The sequence below is a fragment of the Rousettus aegyptiacus genome, unplaced genomic scaffold (genome assembly GCF_014176215.1).
Source record: "Rousettus aegyptiacus isolate mRouAeg1 unplaced genomic scaffold, mRouAeg1.p scaffold_m13_p_13, whole genome shotgun sequence".
NCBI lineage: Eukaryota > Metazoa > Chordata > Mammalia > Chiroptera > Pteropodidae > Rousettus > Rousettus aegyptiacus.
Window position 1 is genome coordinate 50,453,349 of NW_023416288.1, and position 22,663 is coordinate 50,476,011.

The 22,663-nt window shown below is 40.9% G+C and overlaps 1 protein-coding gene and 1 pseudogene across 4 annotated transcripts in view; one reads left to right on the plus strand and one right to left on the minus strand.

Annotated features, from left to right (window-relative positions):
* Positions 1–22,663, minus strand: part of CUL1 (cullin 1) — an 87,268-nt gene that overhangs the window by 52,948 nt on the left and 11,657 nt on the right. For 3 of the 4 annotated variants that reach the window (XM_016125885.2, XM_016125884.2, XM_016125880.2), the window contains exon 2: positions 4,971–5,271. In XM_016125885.2, the coding sequence (XP_015981371.1) occupies positions 4,971–5,110 (140 nt within the window). In that variant the 5' untranslated portion in view covers positions 5,111–5,271. Of the gene's footprint in view, positions 1–4,970; positions 5,272–9,453; positions 9,555–22,663 lie in introns of all 4 variants that reach the window. The other variant, XM_036230742.1, reaches the window with a different exon arrangement.
* Positions 6,315–7,011, plus strand: LOC107500531 (annotated as a pseudogene).

Consider the following 22,663-nt stretch of genomic DNA (forward strand, 5'->3'; position numbering starts at 1 on the left):
GTACACGTGGCACATCATACCCTGCTTTTTTTTCTTATTGCTATAAACATTACTACATATCAATGAATACTCGATATATTTTTAATGGCTGTTTATGGCCATTAAATACCAATCTGACTGTGGAAGACGGAGGCTGATTTCCACTGTTTACCATGACTAAAGTATTCTAAACAGCCTTCACATACAATTTGAACACAACTGTTTCCTTAGGATAAGAGTTAAAATTAAAAAAAAAAAATCACTGGACCAAAGTACATTTTTATGTCTTTACATTTCTAAGTTTCTGTTCAGAAAAAAATGAGAGCAAACTGATGACACTCGCCGAGTGCGGGGCCCCGGCCCCGTCCACTCCTGCCAACACAGGCCAGAACCATCTCTAAAACTCTTTTCCACCCGACAGGTTAACAGAGCTGTTTAGAGTCTTCACTTCCTTGGTAATCATGAGGTTGACCGTCTCTCCATATTACCAATGACCATATGAATTTCTTCTGTCAAACAGTTACGTTCTTTAGAGCTTTTCTGTCAGAGTACAGATACATACATGGGAATGGTAGCTTACATTTAAAATTATAAAATACTTTTATATGTTTAGGTGTATTTGATGGAAGTCATGCTCATTAAGTGAACAAAATCATATCAACGTAAGATTCCTGAATAAAAAGTATGATAAAAAAAATCCAAGTAAATTAATTGGGCTAGATGGCTATTTCCAAACAAACATGGATCATCATTAATCTACTGTGAAAATAATGTTACTTTCTGTTTGATTTTTTTACTATGAAAATTTGAGTTTTTATTAAGAAAAGAATTGCACAGCAGGCAAACCAGGTAGAAAGGTTGCTGCCTGAAACACCCCTCCCCCGCTGCACCCACAGCCCCTACGGAAGAGCCAGCAAAAGGCGAAGCACACCGCCCTGGGAAGAGTGACAGCGGCAGCCGGGACACGGCCGCACAGCCGGCAGGTGCCGAGCAGCCGCAGGACCGGCACGTCCCAGCATGTCGGCGCTGCAAAGCACATGCTGCGGGCTGCCAGGGCCTAGGCAGACACTAAGTGAACAAGGGCCCCCAGCCCCGGCGACCGTGAATGTGTCACAGAACATCAGGACAGAGGTTCACTACGAACTCCAAATATGCTGATAACTTCCTGAGAAGCCACCAGGACTAGGAAATATGAATGCAATCCTTAGTGTACTGGTTGGGAAAAAGATTCTGAAACCTATGCAGGCAGAGAGAAAAAAGGAAAAAGATATCAACATGGAAGTTCAAGTCGAATCCAAGATATGCTAAAATTATGACTCGAGATGTATAATGACCACAGAAAAAAAGAATTCTGACCTAGAAGTGAGGGGCAGACAGATCTGGGGCCTTGTAAAAACAAAGAGGAACTTTGACCAGACAAGACGGCCTGGTGTCTAGACCGCATCAGACCGGGTGCTCTTGGTATCCAGAGACCCTCAGTCTATGTTACATTCCCTAGTCAGGATCCTCGTTGTCCTCTCAGCCAATGTAACAGTGTCAATAAATTGACATGAAACTTCATTATCTATTTTAGGTACAAAAGAAAAGGAAACCTACTATTATTTACCTGCTTGCATAGAATGTACTCCTGTATTTTACCGCAAAGGAAAAACAGTTGTCGCATTTAGCTACACACATATAGGTAAGACATTACAGAAAACCAAAAATGAAGGGACAGGCTGGACAGACTGGACAGACAGACATACCACTGGGGAGCCAGGGCTCAAGGCCAAAGCTGTAGAAGAAAAATGAAGCCTTTGTGAAGTGGCTGGAAACAAAGTTAACTGAACTAGATCTTTCTGATTGCAGATGCTCTGGGACCTTTCTTTCTTTTCACAAATTCCCTTCTCCTGACATTTAGAGCTGAAAAATCAAGAACAATGTTTGTGCTGTGTCATAACCCATCTTCTTGTCGGAGCAACTACACACGCCAGATGTTCCTAAAGCTTCTAGCCATATTGGTTTCACATCCAGAAGCACATTACTTTCTCTAGAAAACATGTCACATATTTCTCTAGGAAAAACAAAGGGTAAAAATCCAGCTGTCAGCCACGAGAGCTACCTTACGGGAAGAAAAGGATTCCTCCTTTTTCCCCTCAACCAGTTTCCCCTCCCCCTCCTTTCCCGACAACATGCTTTCACTCACCCCTGATAAGGCACGTCTAAGTTTTGAAGAGTGAGATTAGAACGGTGACATGCACAGCACCCCTTCTTCCCATGATCAAATGCACCTCCTAGGTTGAAACACAACCTCACAGTCCCAAGTGTCAGGTGTCACTGTAAACCAGCCTGGAGAAGATTATTTTAAAGGGTGGTAAAGTTAACCGGTTCCATGGGAGATTAAACATACACCCACAAGAGAAAACTTTTTTAAAAACGTGTGCAAAGTGAGGCTGGGACAAACTGTGATAATGGTGACATGGTTTCAAGAAGAGCTGTGTCTTGAATGACTTAAGTGACAGAGTGAAGATGTGCTCTAGAAAAATGTGTCAGATGACTTAAAAGTTCTTCCGCTTATGATGATAACACCGATACTGAAAATGCAGGTGAAGAGGGGGAGTATAATTTTATGGTTTGCAATAATGAAGTTAACAAATACAAGTAGACGTTCTACTGTTTCATCTGTACCCTAAAAGTTAATATATTAAGACATAATCAAAACACTCTTCTTTGGAATTTCATAAAGAGAATACAGGAAATACTTTGAGAATCATGATTCATTCAAATATAAAACCTGAAGGCCATATAAAAAAAGGCAGTTTCTAGATTCAGACTACTAAGAATTTTAATTCCAGCATCATCATTTATCAGTGGTTTCTATAAGAACTGGGCAAATTACTTGACCTTTCACAGGTGATGTACGCCTTAAATAAGATGCAGATGGTTCCTAGCACAATGCCCAACATACAGGACTCAAACTGTACCTGATTTCATAAACACTATCTCAAGAATAAATGTATGATGCTGTTATCATCTCTGACCAAACTAGAAAAAAAAAAAAACAACACTCAATTTAAGAGTACCATTCCTAAAATAATTAAAATTGCAGGTATCAGAACAACCACAAATTAAAATTATTCAGTAATTGCTGCAAGTAGAAAATGTCTCTACTTTCTTAGACCAAAACATCGTATTGGGCAAAAGACCAATCTGAAATTCCCCCAGAGACAAATCAGCAACTAAATTTCCTTGGTCTCCACACTGCTGCTCCCATTTTCTTGCAAACCAAGAAGCTAACCAAGCACCTTGTCTCACCACTGAAATCACCACCTTTAGCTCTATTACAAGAATTAAAACAAACAAAACACTGTCAAACCCGGCAGGCCACAACCCTCTTGAGTGCAATATCCTCTCATTTGCAGATTCCATCCTGCTTAGTGTTCTTTCTATGTATCTTATGACCCAGAAAACCCATTCCCATGTATATACCCAAGAGAAATGAGAACGTACGTTCACTCACAAAGTCACACACAACATTCATAACAGCCACATTATTCATAAGAGCCGAAAGGTGGAAACAATCCAGATACCCATTGCTGATGAGTGGATAAACAAAATGCAGTATGGCCATCCAAATCAGCCCTAAAAATGACATACCAACACATGTAACAACAGAGAAACCTGAAAACATCATCCTAAGTGAAGGATGCCAGTCACAGAAGGCCACGTGCTGTGTGATTCCGTTTATATAAAATATCCAGAGCCGGCGCGCTCACGGAGATGAGGCGCCGGGGACTGAGGGGGGAGGGCATGGAGAGTGCCTGCTGATGGGTACGAGTTTTCTTTAGGGAGGATAAAAATTTTCCAAAATTGGATAGTGGTTATGGTTGCACAACTCCGTGAATATTCTAAAAACCGCTGCATTGTGCACTTTAAAAAGGGTGAGTTTTATGGTACATCAATTATATTGAACAAAGCTGTTTTTTTAAAAAAGTATTCTACAGTATAGGTGTATATACATACTCATATGCATATGAGTATGTATACACACCTATGATAAAATTTGACATAAACATAGTTTCACAACTATTTAAATTGATGTTAACTTCTTTAAGATTCTAAAATACTGGCATAGCTGGAGGCACGATGGGATACCACACACTGGCCTGTCACAAAGTTTAACAATCAATGATGCACATTAAAGATTTAAACTGAAATATCCATCGAACTGGCAACTTTAAATTCCTAGAAGCAGCAAATCAGTAGCAATCGCTCTCTGGGGAGTTAGCTTAGATTTCGATTTCTTGGACTTGAATGGAACTAAGGAACTACAACTTCCCGTGTCCCCAAATACCCACCAGAGAACAGGAGCCACAACTTTTACACCTCGAGACCCCTGGAGCACACCGTGGACCACACGAGGAATGAGTGAAGCACCGCGTCTGTAACCAGAGCCACAAATGACAACTTTCGCTCTGTGGGGTGACCCTTTAGAAGGGGGTTGACAGACTTTCTCCATAGAAAGCCAGACGGTAAATACTTTCAGCTTGATGGACCAGGCCACGTCTGCTGCAGCTACTCCACTCTGCCCCACAGCTCGAAGGAGCTAACAGAAATGCAGACACCCACACTCCCCCGCTTTAACCTGGATGCCAACACGGCTTTCTCTGATAAGTAGTCTATCATCTACTGAGCTCCTGAAATATGGCTTAGGAACTAAATTTTTAATGACTTAATTGTAATGGTTTCAAATGCAGATAGCCACATGTGGCTCATGGCTACTGCACTAAACAGCACTGCTTCAGACTACCAGCTAGCCAATTTCACCCCTGTTCAAAAAACGTAAAACGAGTAAACAACTTAATTTTTAAACCTGAAAATGAACTTGTTGATTACATCACAGGATGAACTGGGAAGAGAAAACATGATATAAAATCTCTACAAATTCACAGATCATACCAGTAAATAATCAAACTTGAAGCAAATCAATCTCAGCTTGAGCAGTAGGATACGTGTAGAGTTCCATGTATCTGGATTTCGCCATGCTCTGTCTGGTGTACACCTGCTGGATTCCAGCTCTGAGGTCGTCCCAGATCTGGTCAAGGCCAATCTGCTTCAGTCCATGGGGATTCTGACTCCTGTTTGATGACATTGTGAGCAATAGTCTGAAGTTGTCCAGTGCAGCAATCCTTTTTCAAGGTATAGCTAATTCTCCATTAGATTAAAATATACAGTATCATTCCAAATTTATTCAAAGCAGCTCAGAAAGGATGTCCTTTAGCTGTAGAGAACGAACTTTCATTGCAGGCAAACCTGAAGATGAGATGAAAAGAATTAATTAATTCTTTCTCAACATCCTGGGGTGGATAACAGGGTACTATACTGTCACACACTCTGATGGACATACTTGCTTGGCAGGCATTAGCAGGTACCTGTCACCCGGAGCTGGAGCAAGTTAGCTCCACGTGGAAACACACTCACGATCTGAGTGTAGAAATACGCCTACTTACACACTTAGTTCAGAAATGTCAGGACGATTAGTGCTCATGAGAAAACCTAGGCTAAAACTTGCATAAGCACAACTAGCACATTGCTTTTGTCTTATAAAAGTATAAAAACTTCAACTATATTACTTGACCTGCATAACAGAAAGATAAACTCAAAGGGCAAAGGTAACTCCCAGAAAAACGCAACTAGCTAATAAATAGGAAGAACCATTCAATCTCACTAGTTACCTCTGAATTTTAATAATTTTTCACTTAGCATTTGGCCAATGTTGGTGACTCTGAAGGCGACGGGAAATGGTCATTCCTTTTTTAGAATGGAATTTGGCAAGAATTAGCAAAATTTAAAATGCTGTGAATTCGGAGACCTGGGTTTGCAGCTCAGCTCCACACCTGCTGAGTGCATAGTCTTGGGTGAGTTACTTAATGTCTCACTTCTCTAAGCCTCAACTTCCTGGTCTGTGAAATGAAGAACAAATCGTTTTCCTACATAGTAGTTAAGTCTATTTAAGATAATCTAAATAGAATATTTAACCCATAGTAAATGCTTAACAAACAGTAACGGCCATTATTTCTAAGTGTATGAAGCTACTACTGCAAAATACAATTTATAATGCTTCAGGATCTTGGATCCGTAAAGGGCCTGAATTATATAACACTGTATTGAGTACTTCTCAATATGCAATATTACAGACATACTTTAAGGATCGTCTACGTATATCACATATCACATCATAATATGGAGGTTTTAAAACAAGTATTTCTAGTGTGAAATTAAGAAATACTTAAGTATTTTAATGGTGCCATAAAATAAATGTTGTTGGGAGGCACACGGTAACTGGAATAGTAAGCATGGGTTGTCAAGGCCTGCCAATGCAGTATAAGGCACCCAGCAAGTATTCAGCGCATCCTGAATCCTCAATGGCACTACGCCTCTCTGTAAACTAAGGCACTGTACATACATCATGCTTGTGGATTAAGTCTGAACTACTGAAATCGTCTCTCAGATTTATCATCTAATCTATGAAACCTACCATTTTATGAAGCCACAATGCCATTCCTGATACTGAAAGTATTTTATATCATACATTCAAATGGGCAGCTTCAACTGTAGAAAACGGAAATGTCTAACCCAGAGTTCCCTTGAGATGCACCGTGGCTTTGGCACCCACGGCATCTCTTGCTGGGTCTGAGCCTCGCCAGCCACTCCTCCCCACCCCCCACCCCCACCCCGCAGGAGACCATGGCGGCCAGCCAGCCTATGCTCCAATGCGACCCTGTGCAACCAAAAGGCAAAGGCGGTAATCAGAAACGCCGCTACAAAGGAGGAGATGCAACAGGACTCAGTGGACGTGCCGTCCAGGCACTGGAGAAATACAACACAGAGGATGCTGTGGCCCATACTGAGGAGGAGGCTGACAAGGAGCACAGCCCCACCGGGCACTGCACTGTGGGGAGGAACCTCGGCAGTTACAGGACGCATGAAAGCAAACACTTCATCTATTTCTACCTGGGCTGAGTGGCCATTCTTCTGTTCAAATCTCATTAAAATCATGGACAGCGCTACACGCCCAGTGAACCACCCCAAAACAAGGACTGCAGCCTAAATTCCAAACACCAGAGACTAAAACCTTCAGCTTTGCCTGATGGAAAACCTTGATCTTGAACCTTTGCGTTGTTTTGTTCAGGGCTTCTCTCTGAACTTATGTTGTGGTTGTAAGACAATTAGCAAAACAGCTTATATTTGTATTTACTTTCTACTCCATGCCTCTTCCTCCACTTTTTCCTCTTGAAAATCCATTCATTTCTAAAAAAACCAAATCTGTGGGATAAGTGGAAAAAAAATTCCCTCAAGTTTTAAGGAAACTAACAACCAGTCTGCAAATGTTTCTTAAATATAATTTCGATCTGATTTTCTTCTCATCTACCTTGGGAAGCTCATACCAACACCCCACCTGATAATTGCGGGGTATTTTGGGTTGGTGGCACCGCCTGAGAGCATCATGTATTTAAACCTACACTCCTTTCCCCATCACTTATTTAATTTTCCCCTAAGGGGAGATTATCACTTAAAACTCTCTAGCCCAGATTTCCTCTCTGAACTCCAGGCCTGTCTACACATCCAAGTTCCTCAGCCACATCTCCTGACATCGCAAACCCATCAGCTCTAAAACTGAACTCAGGATCTGCCCCCAAACTCCATTCTCCACAGTGTTGTCCATCTTAGTAAAGTGGCAACTGCTTGTACTCACTAATCAGACACCTGGGAATATTCCAATGCTTCATCACTCATCTTTCACATTCAAATGCTATTGATTTTAACTTTCAAGGTCATTTCAAACCCACTCACTCTCTTCCAGTAATCAACAACAGTGTCTCCTACCTGGACCACTGTTTCAAGTAGTCTAAACTAGACTCCATACCTCCCAATATTTATTTAACTTCCCCATTTGGGTCTTCATATAACAGTTGAGTCTGAAATTATAAATCTGACTGTCACCCTGCGAGCAATGGGGAGCAAGGTAGTCCGAAGCAGAGAAATCCCTACATCAGATCTTCCCCCTCTCTCCATCTGCCCTCCGTTCCCCTGGGCACAGCCAAACAGACTTCCCCCGTTCTCACCTTGCCAGAACCCCTCGCCATGCCTGAGGACCTTTGCATTTGCTGCTGCTTCTCCCTGGACAGTTCCTCATCTTCCTCAACAAGCTGTTTTCCAGCCAGGTTCCCCACTCATTGAGAAGCCCCAGATGAGGTCCAGGGTTGCCCACTTCAAGGGCTTTCCCTTCTTAGCTTGGTCAAGGGAATAATTCCATGCCATGGCTCACTCCACGGCTGAGAAGGATCCCTGGGCACAGAGGCCATCTCGTCTGCTCACCACAGTATCTTGTAAACTAGCTCAGAGCCTGGCACCTAGCTGAATCGGTGTTTTGCATGAATAAATGAAAAGAAGAAATTAAGGAATTTAAAAGATAAAATGTTTTTTAAAGGATTTAGAAATAATGAAATACCAGGCTACTCGAGCATCTGAACTTGCCCCAAATCCCCAAGAATCTCCATAAAATGCTCTGTTGTTTCTTCTAAACTTTTTTCTTTCAAACGATAGAATTTAGACTAAAATTTATTTCTTGCTATTTCATTAGTAATGTTTTGTTATCCTGGTCACTGCCAAGTGTATACATATTTTAACACTGTTTAAAGAGACTTATGAGAATTACAGAAACTTAGTGACCATTAATACTTAACAAATATTTAGTAGGGCCACCATATGCCACACACTATCCTAGATCCTGGTTTTGTAATCAGATATGGTCTACTTTCATAATACTACTGCCATGAAATAAAGCAACTTTCTGAGAAGCTAACTCATAAATTTTTGGTACATAACCTACTTGTAACCTGGAAACTTTATGTGCTATGCAGTTGTGCACCACAAGTATTTGCTCCTAAGAGCCATTACAGTCATACACAATTAAAGGTGAACCTTAAAGCCAGCCTGGCCCTTTCTTTTACAGATAAAGGGATTGATTTAAAGAAGCAATCGAACCTGATCAAGATCACAATGCTAGAAAGTGGACTGCAAGCCAGAGCTCTGCATTCTCAGGCCAGGATACTCCGATACTTCAGTCTGAATTTCAGGTTTTTTCACTTTAAGGTGTCAATAACCAGGGAAAACACCAAAAGAGCCACAGGAAAAAGCGAGCCTTACCGATTATGTACTTTTAGAATCTCAAACAGCTCCAATTCAAAGAACTGGTGGTCTGAAAGAGCTCACAAACCAGTCCTACCTGTATCAATAATAAATCTATTCAAATATTTTGAGATTTAAGAAAGCTAAATTTTTAAAGTCTGGCATAAAATAAAAAACTAAGAACACTGCAAGTATCAGCAGAACCTAAAGAATTCGGATACCACTTATCACGCCAGCAGCCCTTCACACACAGTGAAGATACATCGAATGAAGTGGTCGACGTGGCCTTTGCTCCCGTCCTACCTCAGCATCAGCACCAGGACGCTCCTTCCTTGTTCTCTCTTCCTCGTGCTACACTTCTGGTTCGAGTTCTAAATCTCAGTCTATCAGGACTCACGGACGCTCTAAGAGAGCAAATATAACCTTTTCACATTAAAATGTCAAATTTGTTACACACACTGTATATAGTTCCATGCATGGAAATTTACTGCCACAGCACACCTCAGCTTATGTGCAGATATGCTGGAAAATTAGCAAAATATTCTACTCCTGCTTTTATGTGCTTTATTGTTTCCTCTTTCAAACTACCCATTATTCCCTTATTCGAATTGTCCCGACTGAGTATCCAAAATTCACATGACCTTCTCTACTTGAGTTTAAAGAGGAAATCTTATCTTTTTAATACTGTCTGGAGGGCCACACATTTATATACTCAAAGATTTATAACTAATATTACAGCAAAGAAAACTAAATTAAGTATAAAATTAAACTAAGTGTAAAAGGACACGTTAAAAGCAAGCACACACCCGCCCCCGCCCTCTGCGGCGAGGGCTGCCGGCTCGTGGCTCTCAGGCTGCAGAAGGCCGTCTGCTGACCACATTCCGCAACGGGGAGCCCAATGCTTCCCTGAAGGGGCACCTGGGTGGGGCACCTTTGTATCTCGTGTCCCAGGGGACGCGCGGTGCTCTGGTGGATGGAGTGTTCCACCTTCGGGGTGGGGGCTGTAAGTTGCTCATGCATTACTCAAAGTTTGATGAATTAAACTGATTGTAAAACTGCCTGGAGTAATAAAATACAATACAGGTGCCTATAAAAGACTGGCACATCAGTCAATGTTGAATTTTCAGAAATGTACCACTTTACATACTATATAACCTCCACCTCATAACCAGGCCATCAAAAACTGTTAACAATCTTAAGCAAACTTCATGAAAAGTCAGAAAGGTTCATATTACTTTTAGTTAAGGGGTAAAAATATTTTCCTAATAAATCATACCATGTAGCCAAACAACTAAGGAGGTCAAAAAGCTAATACATATTTTTTTTAAAAAATAAAAAAACTAAAATATATACTTAGGACATTAGGCAGTTTTCGAAAGCACTCTTGGTACATAGACCCTTGACGTCACAGGGCTGCCGACCGTGGTCACGTGCACTGACGAGTAACAGTGATGTTCTCTGACACAGACTCTGCAGATGGGGCGCTTCGCCATTTGGAAACACAGGAAACAAAGGAGCAAAATGCAGCCAACCAGAGCCGGGAACCAGCGGCCCAGCCGGCTGCACCTTCTCGCTAGCCGCTGGCTGGCGAACCTCAGCGACGACACAGGCGCAGCGCACGCTACTCCACTACACTTTCGTCTCCCCCCAGGAAAATCAGACGATGGAATGAAACAGTCAAAAGAAGCAGGTGCAATGCAGAAGAGAGGGTCTACGTTCAAGGACTTGTCTCACAGAAAAGACTGTTCTTCCAATCTAATCAATACTAAACAGACTTTCTAACGATTCGAATGATGCACTAATCAGCCTATTTCTCAAGGCTAAAGGTGCATAAGATCCGTCCTTGAGTAGAAGTGTGAAACAGCTTCCAAGAATCCTGAAAACACATCCTTTCTGGTATCAGTAATTCGGAGTTTCACTAGTCACGAAAGGGCTGTTTTACAAGAGCACCCGTAGCAGTCTTCTAAACACTAACTGGAACATCGGAACATGACCGGAGTCTGGGAAATGCTAGCGCCGGTCTTAACAATGAAAGGTTCACTGTGGTTTGAAGGGTAGAAATCGAACTGGAAGGAGTCGGGAGGGACAGAAATGTGGAGTGTCTTTCGAGCCCCGAGCTGCAGGAGGACAGCTCCACTCGGCCCTTGCCCTTGGACTGGACCACAGGGCGACACATTTCTGCACACGGCTAACCAGGCGAGCCTTGCGCATTCTCCTGTGTATTTCTCTCCTGATAATTCCTAACTATACAACGGATAGGAATATAAATTCCTAAGACTTTAATGAGCATAAATATATTTCTACCCTAGGATAGGAACTCATAAATTTTAAAGTAATAAGAGAACTGTGTTCCCGCCTCAATTTCACTCTAGATATTTAAAAGATCCAGATACCACTTCTGCCTATTAATGCAGTCCTGATAGTTCCCCATTTTCATAAATTAAGACCAAACACATCTAGCAGATGCTGTTGCAAAGGCAGCATTAAGATCATTGGAATCAGAGTTGTTAACAGGAATGAAAGAAACAAGATTTTTCAAAAGACAAAAAAAATTAAAATGTTACAGTATCTTCCAAAAACAAAGTCTGTATTAGAGCTAATAAAACAGTTCAAATTCACTATTAAAAAAAAAAAAAGACAATTTTAAATTGAGCTTTTCTAGTCTGGTAACATTTTAAATCTGATTAAAATTTAAACGATCCTAGGTATTACTCAACGAAGCAATTACTTATTTCTAAGACTTGGTTAAAAGTATGCGTAGCACTCTGGCCTTTACTTGCAGTATGGTTCAATAAAGTATGAAATGTAGAGCGACCAAGTGACTTAAGCCTAGAGAAACTTTTTGAAAGTACACCGGGAAACATGCGAGCACAGGCCTGCACTGCACTCCTTCATGAGGGCAATGGCAATAAGAAACTGCAACTCTGCAAACAACCCATACGTCCAACAGAAGAATCTGCAAATAAATCCTAGGACAGTCACACGACAGACCACACACAAACTGATTCAACTCCAGCTACAAACTTCAAAGTGGATGAAATTGAGAAAGACTCCTGAGTAAAATTATGACAGAGGAATAAATATAGTATGATATCACTTATATATGTAAGATTTTTTTAAAAAAGAGCATTTCTGAGGGAGAAGAGAAGGCCAGCAATCCCTGGCAAGATGGGCAGACACTGTAATCAGCATGCAACACAGATCTGAGTATGGCACTGGCCGCCATGTGCTTACACTGTGCTTATGTTTAAAAAAAACAAAAACAAAAACACCATACTTATTACATACATACTCTTGTGAGTGAAAGGATATAACTGGGATTTTCTTTAAAATATTATAAGGGGAAAAGAACTGAACAACGGTTGTATCGTAGTCTCAATTTTCCATAATAAAATTTTAACAAAAAATTCAACAAACCTATACAACATAAATGAAGTAAAAATAGAAGGAAAAGCAAGAGAATGGGGGTGGGGGATCCAGGAGACGGGTGTGGGGCACGGCACCGGGGGAGTTCTCTCTGGAAGGGGGGGGTGGGCCTGCCGGCGCGTGCCGCAGCAGAATGCTTCTCACCTACAAGCCTGCAACATACTGCTTGCTGTAGAATGATCTAGATGATACATGCAAAGGAAAACCATTTACCAGGTTAAAGGATAGTCAATGACATTTAGAACCAAGATGAGACAGCCCCAAGCTGAGAAATTCCGAAATACCATTAGAAATTCTTAAATTCCATTAAGGGTTTAAATGAACACAACACCTGAAATAGAGGCTGATTCAGCCGATTTGGATGGGAAGTAGGTAGCTGAGATTAGGTAACACTGCCTAGCGAGGAAACGAAAGCTTCCGCTGTATACGCTGCAGAAAATTCTGTTCCAGATTTAATAAGACTTCTGGTTTCACTTTAATAATTTAGGAGGAGGACTGGCCCCTGCAGCAGGGTGGGCGTGGCGCTCTCCGATCTGCCTGGACGACGGTGCCCGTGAGACCCTCTGTACACCTGTGACTGCGGCTCCTCCTCCTCTCCTTGCCCTGGATCTTACGGAGGCCACAAACTCATGTGCCCCAAACTGAACGCCTCCCTCTCTGCCTGGCTCCCCGCCTTGGTCAACAGATGCCTCGGTTGCACAAATTAAAATCCTGAAGGTGACGAAAGCACCACCTCCTCCAACCACGCGTTTTCTCCAGACTACACACGCCCTCCCTTCCTCCAGAGCTCCTATGGAGACTTCGCTGTGAGGGGCACGCGTGGCCTGGTGACTGGTCTACCTCGGAACCAGCCCCCCTTCTGCGTCCCTTCTCCTGGTAACAAGTCGGCTTCGATTCCTCCCTGTTCTTACCCCTGCTGTAAAGTCCGTTCCATCGGTTCTCCCCCCTGCTCGCCTCTTGAAGACACCCACTTCTCTCTGTGTCCACCACCACCACCAGAGTCCAGGTATCGTCTCTCATCTGGGTCGCTGACAAGTCTCTTCATTGGTGCCACTGACACCAGTTTCACCCACTCCAACTCCAACCCATTTTCCACACTGCTGCCCAGCTTAATTTCTAAAATGCAAAAAGCCATTCATTCTGCTAAGTGACTGAACTCCACGAGCACCGTCTACACTCCACCGCGCCCATGAACAAGCTCCACACAGCGTCCATCAAGTGCAGCCGCTGGCTCCTTGTTATTGTGCACGAAAGGACACGAAAGGACACGAAAGGACCTATCGTTTACGGCCGGCTACAATGCTGGCCTCTGCCGACAGGAGCTCCAACGCTTTCGTCAAACCCTTACGATAACCATATCCCCCTGCGTGATATTATCTACTTCTTACAAATGAGGAAACTCAGGCTCGAAGATGTTAAATATTTGCCCAAAGATACTCTAATACATGGCAAGGACTCAGCGCCCAGTATCTGAATCCCAAAGCCACTTTCTTTCCATCACCCCGTCTTCCTGTCAAGCTTTCTCCACAGAAGGTAGTGGTTCTTATTCCACTTCCTTAAAAAGTGTGCTACCAAGACTCGCTCTTCAGGCTGTGATGACAACATGGCTTCCAAAGGAACCATGTGCAAACACAAGCGAAAGGCCCACGATGTGCATGTGCAATGGCACGTTCGCATGGCTGCACACCGCCAGGTCAAGGAAGAACCAGCAAATTCACGAACTGGACATTTATACTTACATCCCCCAAACGATTTAAAACTTTCTATTTCATTTGAATATTCATTAATTCATATTTGAATGTTATTTTAAATTTTAACTTTTTTTAATCAAGAAGAAATCTTAACTCAAAGATCCTGTGAGCGTGGGCCACTAAGTGTGCATCCAGTCATCGGGGTGCTACTGCATGCCAGGGAGGGCGTACCTACCGCCGTTACTACCTCAGACAAGCTTACACGATCAATGCTTGCAAAGTTTATACTTATAAAATTTAAATGTTTCATCTCTACATAGAACTAAGGGAATAACTATTATTAAGTTCAAACAATTACAGATGACAAATACAAAAAATTCCAATTACTATCCTAACACATGGCTTTCTAAGATACTAGCTGAGTTTTCTCTCAAAACATTTAAACCCATGGCTATGGAGTAGGAGAAGCAGCATAAGCACACGCCCAGATGGGAAATGGGTCCTGCTGTTTCTCAAACAACCAATTCAAAGCCACATTCCAAAGACCTGAATGTATAAGAACTGCTCAAACTGCCTTGTCTATGTCTTTACTTAAAGTTAGCAATTAAACATTCAGGGCATTAGAAACCAGGTTCAGCTAACATATATTTACCATATGTCCATCAATTCTACTACTAGGTAGCTACCTCTTGAACCAGATAACCTATGTCCGCACCCAAAGACCTGCCCATGTATGTTCATAGCACATTACCTCTAACAGCCCCAAAGTGGAACAACCCAAATAAATGTCCAAGAGGTGAGTGGATAATCAGAATGTCATAAAAAATAAAGGACTGATATATGCTATAGCATGGATGAACCCAAAAACATTATGCTAAGTGAGAGCTAGATGCAAAAGGTCACATATTACATGATTCCATTTACGATGTGAAATCGCCAGAATAGGCAACTACAGAGATAGGAAGCAGATTAGTGTTTGGCTGGGGTGGGAATGCTAAGTGACTACGAATCGGCACGAGGGATCTGTAGGGGGTGATGGAAGTGCCCTAAAACCGGACTATGGTGATGGCTGCACAACCAAAAATCACTTAATTATACATTCAAAACTAGGGAATTTTACGGTGTGTAAATTATACCTCAATAAAACTTAAGGAAAAAAGAGCTTGAAAGCATGCTAGCTATAAACCTTTACAGGTCAAATTTAGTCCACTCACTGAAAGAAATGTGCCTCTGCAAAACGACTAGGTTCTCCTTATATAGGGGTCTTAGCATGAAAAGTAGTAGTATCGCTGGCTGTTCTACTGGAAAGAAACTTTCAGAATTGCTATTTATTTAAGGTGTTACCAAAAGAAGGGCTCATAGTCTCCTGCAACATGTACAAACAGGTGAAGGTGTCATTTAAAGACTTAGCTGAAGCTACTGGAAGAGCTGTCAGGTGGTGTACACGATACTGCTGTATTTAAGGTACAGACAAGAACTGCAACACAGGTTCAGAATCTCTGAAATAAATCATTCAGGCTACAATGATCAAGAAGGCTTTAGAAATTTCATCTGATGGCTCTACAGAATTGAGATGAGAGACAACTTAAAGACAGCGAAATTAACTGGGAGGCTATTAGGGTTGAGATACTGGCTCAACTTAGACACTGCAACGGAAAAAGCAAGGCCAGATGCTTAAAACCACACACAGCAGAAATTATGGTAACTGAGCTGACGGGATCTGTGTGGCACAGGTTAGGAATGTGTTAAGGATGACAAGTGTTGTCTCTCAAACTGGTACTTTCAAACCTCCAAAACTATTTCCGAGTTCCAGAATTTCACAGCAGTACTTAAAAAATGCAGAACAACTTAACTATTGTTGGTGGGAAGGCACAATGACACACACAGTAATTTGGTGCATCTAATGACATTACAGATGCATTGACCCTGCGACCCAGCAATCTTACTCTTAAGGATCTATCCCCAAAATAAACTTGGCCAAAACCTACAGTAAGTTATAAACTCAAGTTCAGTCGCTGTGAAGACTGGAAATAGATCCAAAACCCATGAGGAAGGCGCATGAGGACTACATTATGGACCCACACAATTGAGCATTGTGCAGTTCTAGAAAGGAATGAGGCCAACCTCCACTTAGTGATAATACAGCGACTTCTTAATGGATATTCAATGAAAAAAAGGTTCCTTTTGTGTGTGAAGGGAGGAGAGTAAATACTAAATGATTTTCTTTTCAAAAAGAAAATAAATGGTAAGATAAAACTGAAAACTAAAAATGGTTACCTATGGGGGAGGGAAGAAGCAGGTTAGGGGGAAGGGTGTCAGTTGAAACGTCACTGGGCGTCCACGGACAGGATTCAGGGAACTGTGGTTGGGGGAACACATCTTATTTTTCACCGACCTCTGACTGAACCAACAATTCCTCCAATAGGAAGTTCAGAGCACAGGGGTTTTATAGTGGCACCTCTGACTTTGCCACCATGGTCCGCAACAGCTATTATCAGCATCATTTATGTGCATCGGTACTTTGAAATTATAGTTAGGTACAAAACTCACTCTGAAGATCTTAAATAGGTAATAAATATGTAATATGTGTTTACTGTACTCCAACATCTTTCAAGGTTAAAAAAGGCAAAAAGTGGCACTGTAAAAGCAATAAAAACAATTGTGAGCCATATTTGGCAGACAGGATCTCCACCAATTAATTATATCCTCTGCTTTAGGTAACACCTGGCAACAAGATAACTGGAAATAAATAATCAACTCACAAGCACGGTCTCATGGCAATTCTGGGTTAAATGATGATCATCCAGATACTCCTCAATCTGTCTACATGAAACTCTTTGTATCACTAAATTAAACACTCTTTAAAAAAAATTCTCATGCTGGCAAAACCCCGAGTGTAAAGGGAGTTAAAGAAAAATAACCCAAAAGAGAAAAGTAATATTACTAAGAGAATTTCTCTTAAATAAGTTATGTGAAGGGACCTAATCTAGAGGGAAGATGAAGAGCTTAATTTTAGATATGATAAATGTGAAGTGATGAAAAGAATGATTTAAAAAAATAACACCAAAATGAAAATGTCCAAGCAGGCAGTTTTGAACTGTCACCCAAAGGGAACTGCGCCTGAAGAAGCAAGTTCAATAATCTGCAAAAAGGTGAAACTGTTGGCATCGACATGAAAAAAATCTTCAAAGCGTGAAGGAAGAATTTAATAGAGATAAGGACTTAAGCTTATATTTAAAAGACACGAGGAAAATGAGTCCCTGCCTCCCACGCCCCCCCTCACCCCCGAGGGAAAGAGGGTGCCGCCAGAGGTGGGGGAGTGCGCGGAACGAGCGCCAGGAGGGCAGAAGGTGGAAGACGGGGTACTTTGAGGGAACGTCTAGTCCCTGACAGTGTCAAAGGTCTAAGGTCGATCCAGAGAAGGTCTATTAGAAAAAGGCCAGTGGCAGTTGTTAAGTGCCAGGAGACCAGTGGCCTTGAAGGATTCGGCTCCAAGAGCAGACGCCAGGCTGCAGGCCAGGAGAAATGGACCACTTGGAACGACGTGAGAAGATGCGGGCCTCTCGCGCTGATGGAAAGCAACAGAAGCCTGCTTCTCCTGTTACCTGGTGTCGCAGGAGGGTTCCCGGACTAGCGGGGATAATGGGATGACTGACGTTCTATCCCCATTCACCACTATACAATGAAAGTATGAGCGAGACTTGAATTTTCCCTTTAAGCTCTAAAGCTAGTTAAGTATACAAGCACGACTATTATAAAGCTTGTAAGTGAATATGGACATGACCACTTTCATGCTTTAACTTCCAGAACCAACCACATACCTTATTCAAAAATAATGTACAGTCAATGAAAATTATTTACAACAGTAGTCGCATGATAAAACTTTTGTGCAGGTCTCACGGTTGAATGTATGTAACCCTGATTTCAAAGTCTGATATAAAGTTAACCATATTCTGCCTGTGTTTATGCTTCCCACTGCCCTGTATCAGGGGGATCTCGTCAAGATGACCCCCGACTCAGATCACTCTCAGATAGGAGTTAGGAAATACTAAGCCCATAATTTAAGAGAAGAGACAAACACGGAAACTCCAAAACCACTGAGCACTACAAGTCGGATTCAGTCAGGAGGTGACTCTTGGCTCTCTGTTAACTCATTTTACATGAAAGACCCATATACCAACTTCTTAGAGCTCTTGTAGGATTTAAATGAGACGTCGTATGTAAATATGATGTCTGGTTCCATGCCTGGGACACAGTGGAATTTCCCAACTGATAGTTCTTTCTTCCTTCTAAAAAGAATAGGGTGGTAGGAGATGATTCTTAAAGACCCATCTAATTCACCTGACTTTAGTCAGGAAATGATTAAAACCCATTAAATGTGAGGACATTTTCAGTATGTTGAACATTATTCATGTAATATTTACAAAACCTCTCTTAAAAATAAAAGTGGAACAAAGCTATAAAACCCCTAGAAGACAACACAGGAGAAAACCTAGATGACATGCGTAAGGCGATGACTTTTTAGAAAGAAAACCAAAGGAAGGATAAGCTAGACTTCACTGAAATTAAAATCTGCTCTGTGAAAAAACAATGAAGAGAATGAGAAGACAAGCCACAGGAGAAACTATTTGCAAAAGATCTGATAAAGGACTGTTAGCCAAAATATATAAAGAACTCTTAAAACTCAATAAGAAAATTGCTAAAAAAAAAAAACAAACAAAAAAAAACAGGCCAAAAATCTCACCAAAGAAAATATAGGGATGGCTAATAGCATATGAGAAGATGCTCCACATCCTACCTCATCAGGGAAGTGTACACTAAAACAACAATGGGATACCACCACACACCTATCAGAATGACCACAATCTGGAACAATGACCACATCAAATGCTGGCGAGGATGTGGGGAGACAGGAACTCCCATTCATCACTGTGGGGATATGCCATGGTGCAGCCACTTTGGAAAACTGTGACAGTTTCTTCCAAACTTCACGTAACTCTTACCTTATGACCTAGCAATCACTTAGAAAGGATTTCGATTTGAATTTTGGTTAAACACGTTTTGTAAACTATTTTATTATCACTCATATAATCTGGCGATTATTCTCCTTAATATTTACCCAAACGAACTGAACACTTATGTCCAAACGAAAACCTGCACAAGGATTTTTACAGCAGCTGTGTTCACAATTGCTAAAACTTGAAGAAAAAAAAAAAAGCCTACCAAGATATCATCTTCAGTAGGTGATGGATAAACTGTGGTCTGCCCAGACAATGCGATATTACTCAGCACTAAAAAGAAATAAGGTATCAAGCCATGAAAAGACATCAAGGAACCTCAAAGGCCTATTACTAAATCAAAGAGGCTAATTTTAAGAGGCTACGTACTATAAGATTCCAACTACATGACATCCTGGAAAAGTCAAAACTACAGAAACAGTAAAAAGATCAATGGCTGCCAAGGGTTTGGATGAGGGACAAATAGATAGGCAAAGCGTAGAGGATTTTTAGGGCAGTGAAAGTACATCCTGTATACCATAATGACGAATACATATCATTATACATTTGTCCAAACCCACAGACTACACAACACCAAGAGTGAACCCTACTGCCAACCACTTTGGGTGATGATGTGTCTATAGGTTGATCCATTGTAACAAATGTACCACTCTAGTGACTGATATCGATAACAGGGAGGCTGTGTGTGTGTGGAGCACCAGGGGTATATATGGAAAAACTCTGTACCCTCCTCTTAATTTTGCTGTCAACCTGCAAGTACTCTAAAAAAAAATCAAGTCTTTAAAAACAGACAAAAAATTAAGAGGCTTACTTTTGATTTTTATATTTTGTAATCTAGAAAACATGAGTATATAAAAACCTAGTATTGAATATCAAATACCATATTTGCTTAATTTCCCTTAATTCAAAATTAGGCTATTTTGCTAATTATTCCTATTTGAATAATGATGTTTAAATAAGTGGATTTTACATTCATACCTTTTAGCATAAAAATGGAAAAATATATCCATAATAAAAGGTTCTCTCTAAACAGAACATCCAGCTTTGGGACCTTCAGACCTAACAGAAGCAACATCTCCAACTTGTGAGCTCTGTTCTGTGGATGGAGGGTAGGGCCTAACTCATCTGAATCTGCACCAAACACAGTACCTTGGCACACGGCAGGTGCTACACAAATACTGGTGAATTTACTATTCTAAGTATTTGGAGGACATATTTGAATCTCTGATGACACTTAAAAAACAAACAAACAAACTGCTCAGTACATCAGCATATAGAATTATAAAGTAAGAAACATGCTGGAACATGGTTAATTACATGTCATTTTTTTTCCCTATGGGCAGAGTAATAGTGCTGAGAAAAATGGTGGGGTACAACATTTACATTATGTATGTAATTTAAGAGAAATATATAATTATTCAAACAAGTCATAAAACTGTAAAACTGATGGCTTTAAAAATTTAAGAAACCAGGCCAGGACGGACCGTCGCGGGCCAGGGCGAGAACACATGCATTTAAAGCTCCGTGGTTTAGTCCTCTCTATGCCTCTTTCTCCCACTTTCTAAAAACGAGCAGCGCTTTGAAATCAGTAGACCCTCAAACTTACACTGAGTGAGTGAATACAGCTGCCTTCTCCTGGAGATCGATCTTTGTCCTTCCAATTACATAATACAGAAACATGCTTATTCATCTCATCCCCCCAAACACATACAACTTTATAATTAAGATAAACTTCAGATGTCATTAAGTATGGAATTTTCTCCAACAAACATCTTAGTATTAAAAAATTACTTTCATTTTCTTAGACTTGGTACTTTAACAACTAATTAACAGGAGGTCTTCGGAGATCCTAAAATTACACATAAAAATCCAATCAAAGCCTTAAATATTGTTTACCTTATCACTAAGATTCGGTCAGCATATAAACTCTTTCTGCTTTAATTAACATATGACTTCCAAGTAGGGTGTGAGCTGCTTTAGAAAACATGAAAACGTGCGGATGACTATAACCACTTAAAATATACCAGGTGTTAAAGAGACGGTTTGTCAGCATAAACTAGTTTTAACTGCTAAGGACTGAATTTCAGTTCTCAGTTTCAGCACAATGCTTTTACGAACACATTTATTCAATCATCTAGCTTGGTGCTTGCATTTTATTTTATTTCCAAGCATTTGCATTCACTTTAGAACAAGGAAAAATGGTATTAGATTTGATCATGATTATCTATAATATGTATGTCTTTCAAATCGAGGACTGTAACCCATTAATGTGCGGGTCATGACAGTGACTTAGTAAATGGAAACTGGAACTTTTCAAAAAGTGAAATAGAAAGAAAAGAGCTCATAGAACATACCACAGTTAAGTGTTGTGCAGGTCTTTTATTTTAGTTATGTCTCTGTGTACATGCGGTTATCCTACAAGATACGTTTCTTACTGTGGAAACAATTCAAGAAGCATGGAGCCACATTACACAGTGACATGACTGTTTTGAATAGTTAATATAGAAATGTATGCAGATGTCTGTGGGGCTTCAAAGTTCTGGCTCCCCAGCTCACGGGCTTCCTCGCCTCTTGTGTCTGTAATGACCTCTAATGGGGACAATAACAGAACCTACTTTATAAGGTTGTTGTGAGAAACAGATGTTATGTAAATAAAATGTTTAGAAGAGGACCTGACACACGGCAAGCATTTGCTACAATTCATATTAACACTTCTACCAAGCTTAGCAGGTGTCCCTGAAGTTCGTAACATGATACTTAAATTAAAAAATTTTTTTAAATATTTCTGAGGAAAATGTAAACACAATCATGCTTTTTTTAAAGTCAAAATGAAGGAAATTAATGTCATCTAAAACTTTTACAATACCCTAGATAAGTGATGCCAAGGACAGTACTTCCCCCGAATTCCCAACAAAGTGTACCTACCTATGGTTAGAAGAGGGAGTTCATATTTGATGGACCTGGGGATCCAGACAGAAGCACTTTATATTTCCCCAGATGCAACTCTGATTTTCAGGACTTTTTTCTTCACCTACAATTTACTTTTAATTAAACTTTATGAAAAACTCTCTGAAATCTCATTTTTTTCTTAAAATTCATCTGAATCTTTCGTTCTAACTATGAAATACTTTTTTTTAAACAAACAAACAAATGGTATGCTTTAAAATACCAGCTTGAAAAATGTTTCTTACCCATCTTCTGGTTAACAGGTGAGCTGCTAGTGTACTGAATCCCCCAAGTTTGGAAAACCCACTACTAAGTGTCCACTGCACACTGGCATCCAATTTCTCGTCTTGGTGCCACGGCATTTAACCCAGACTAACGCAGACTCACAGATATAAACAGCAGTCGTTTTTCACTCCTAAGATGACAGGATAC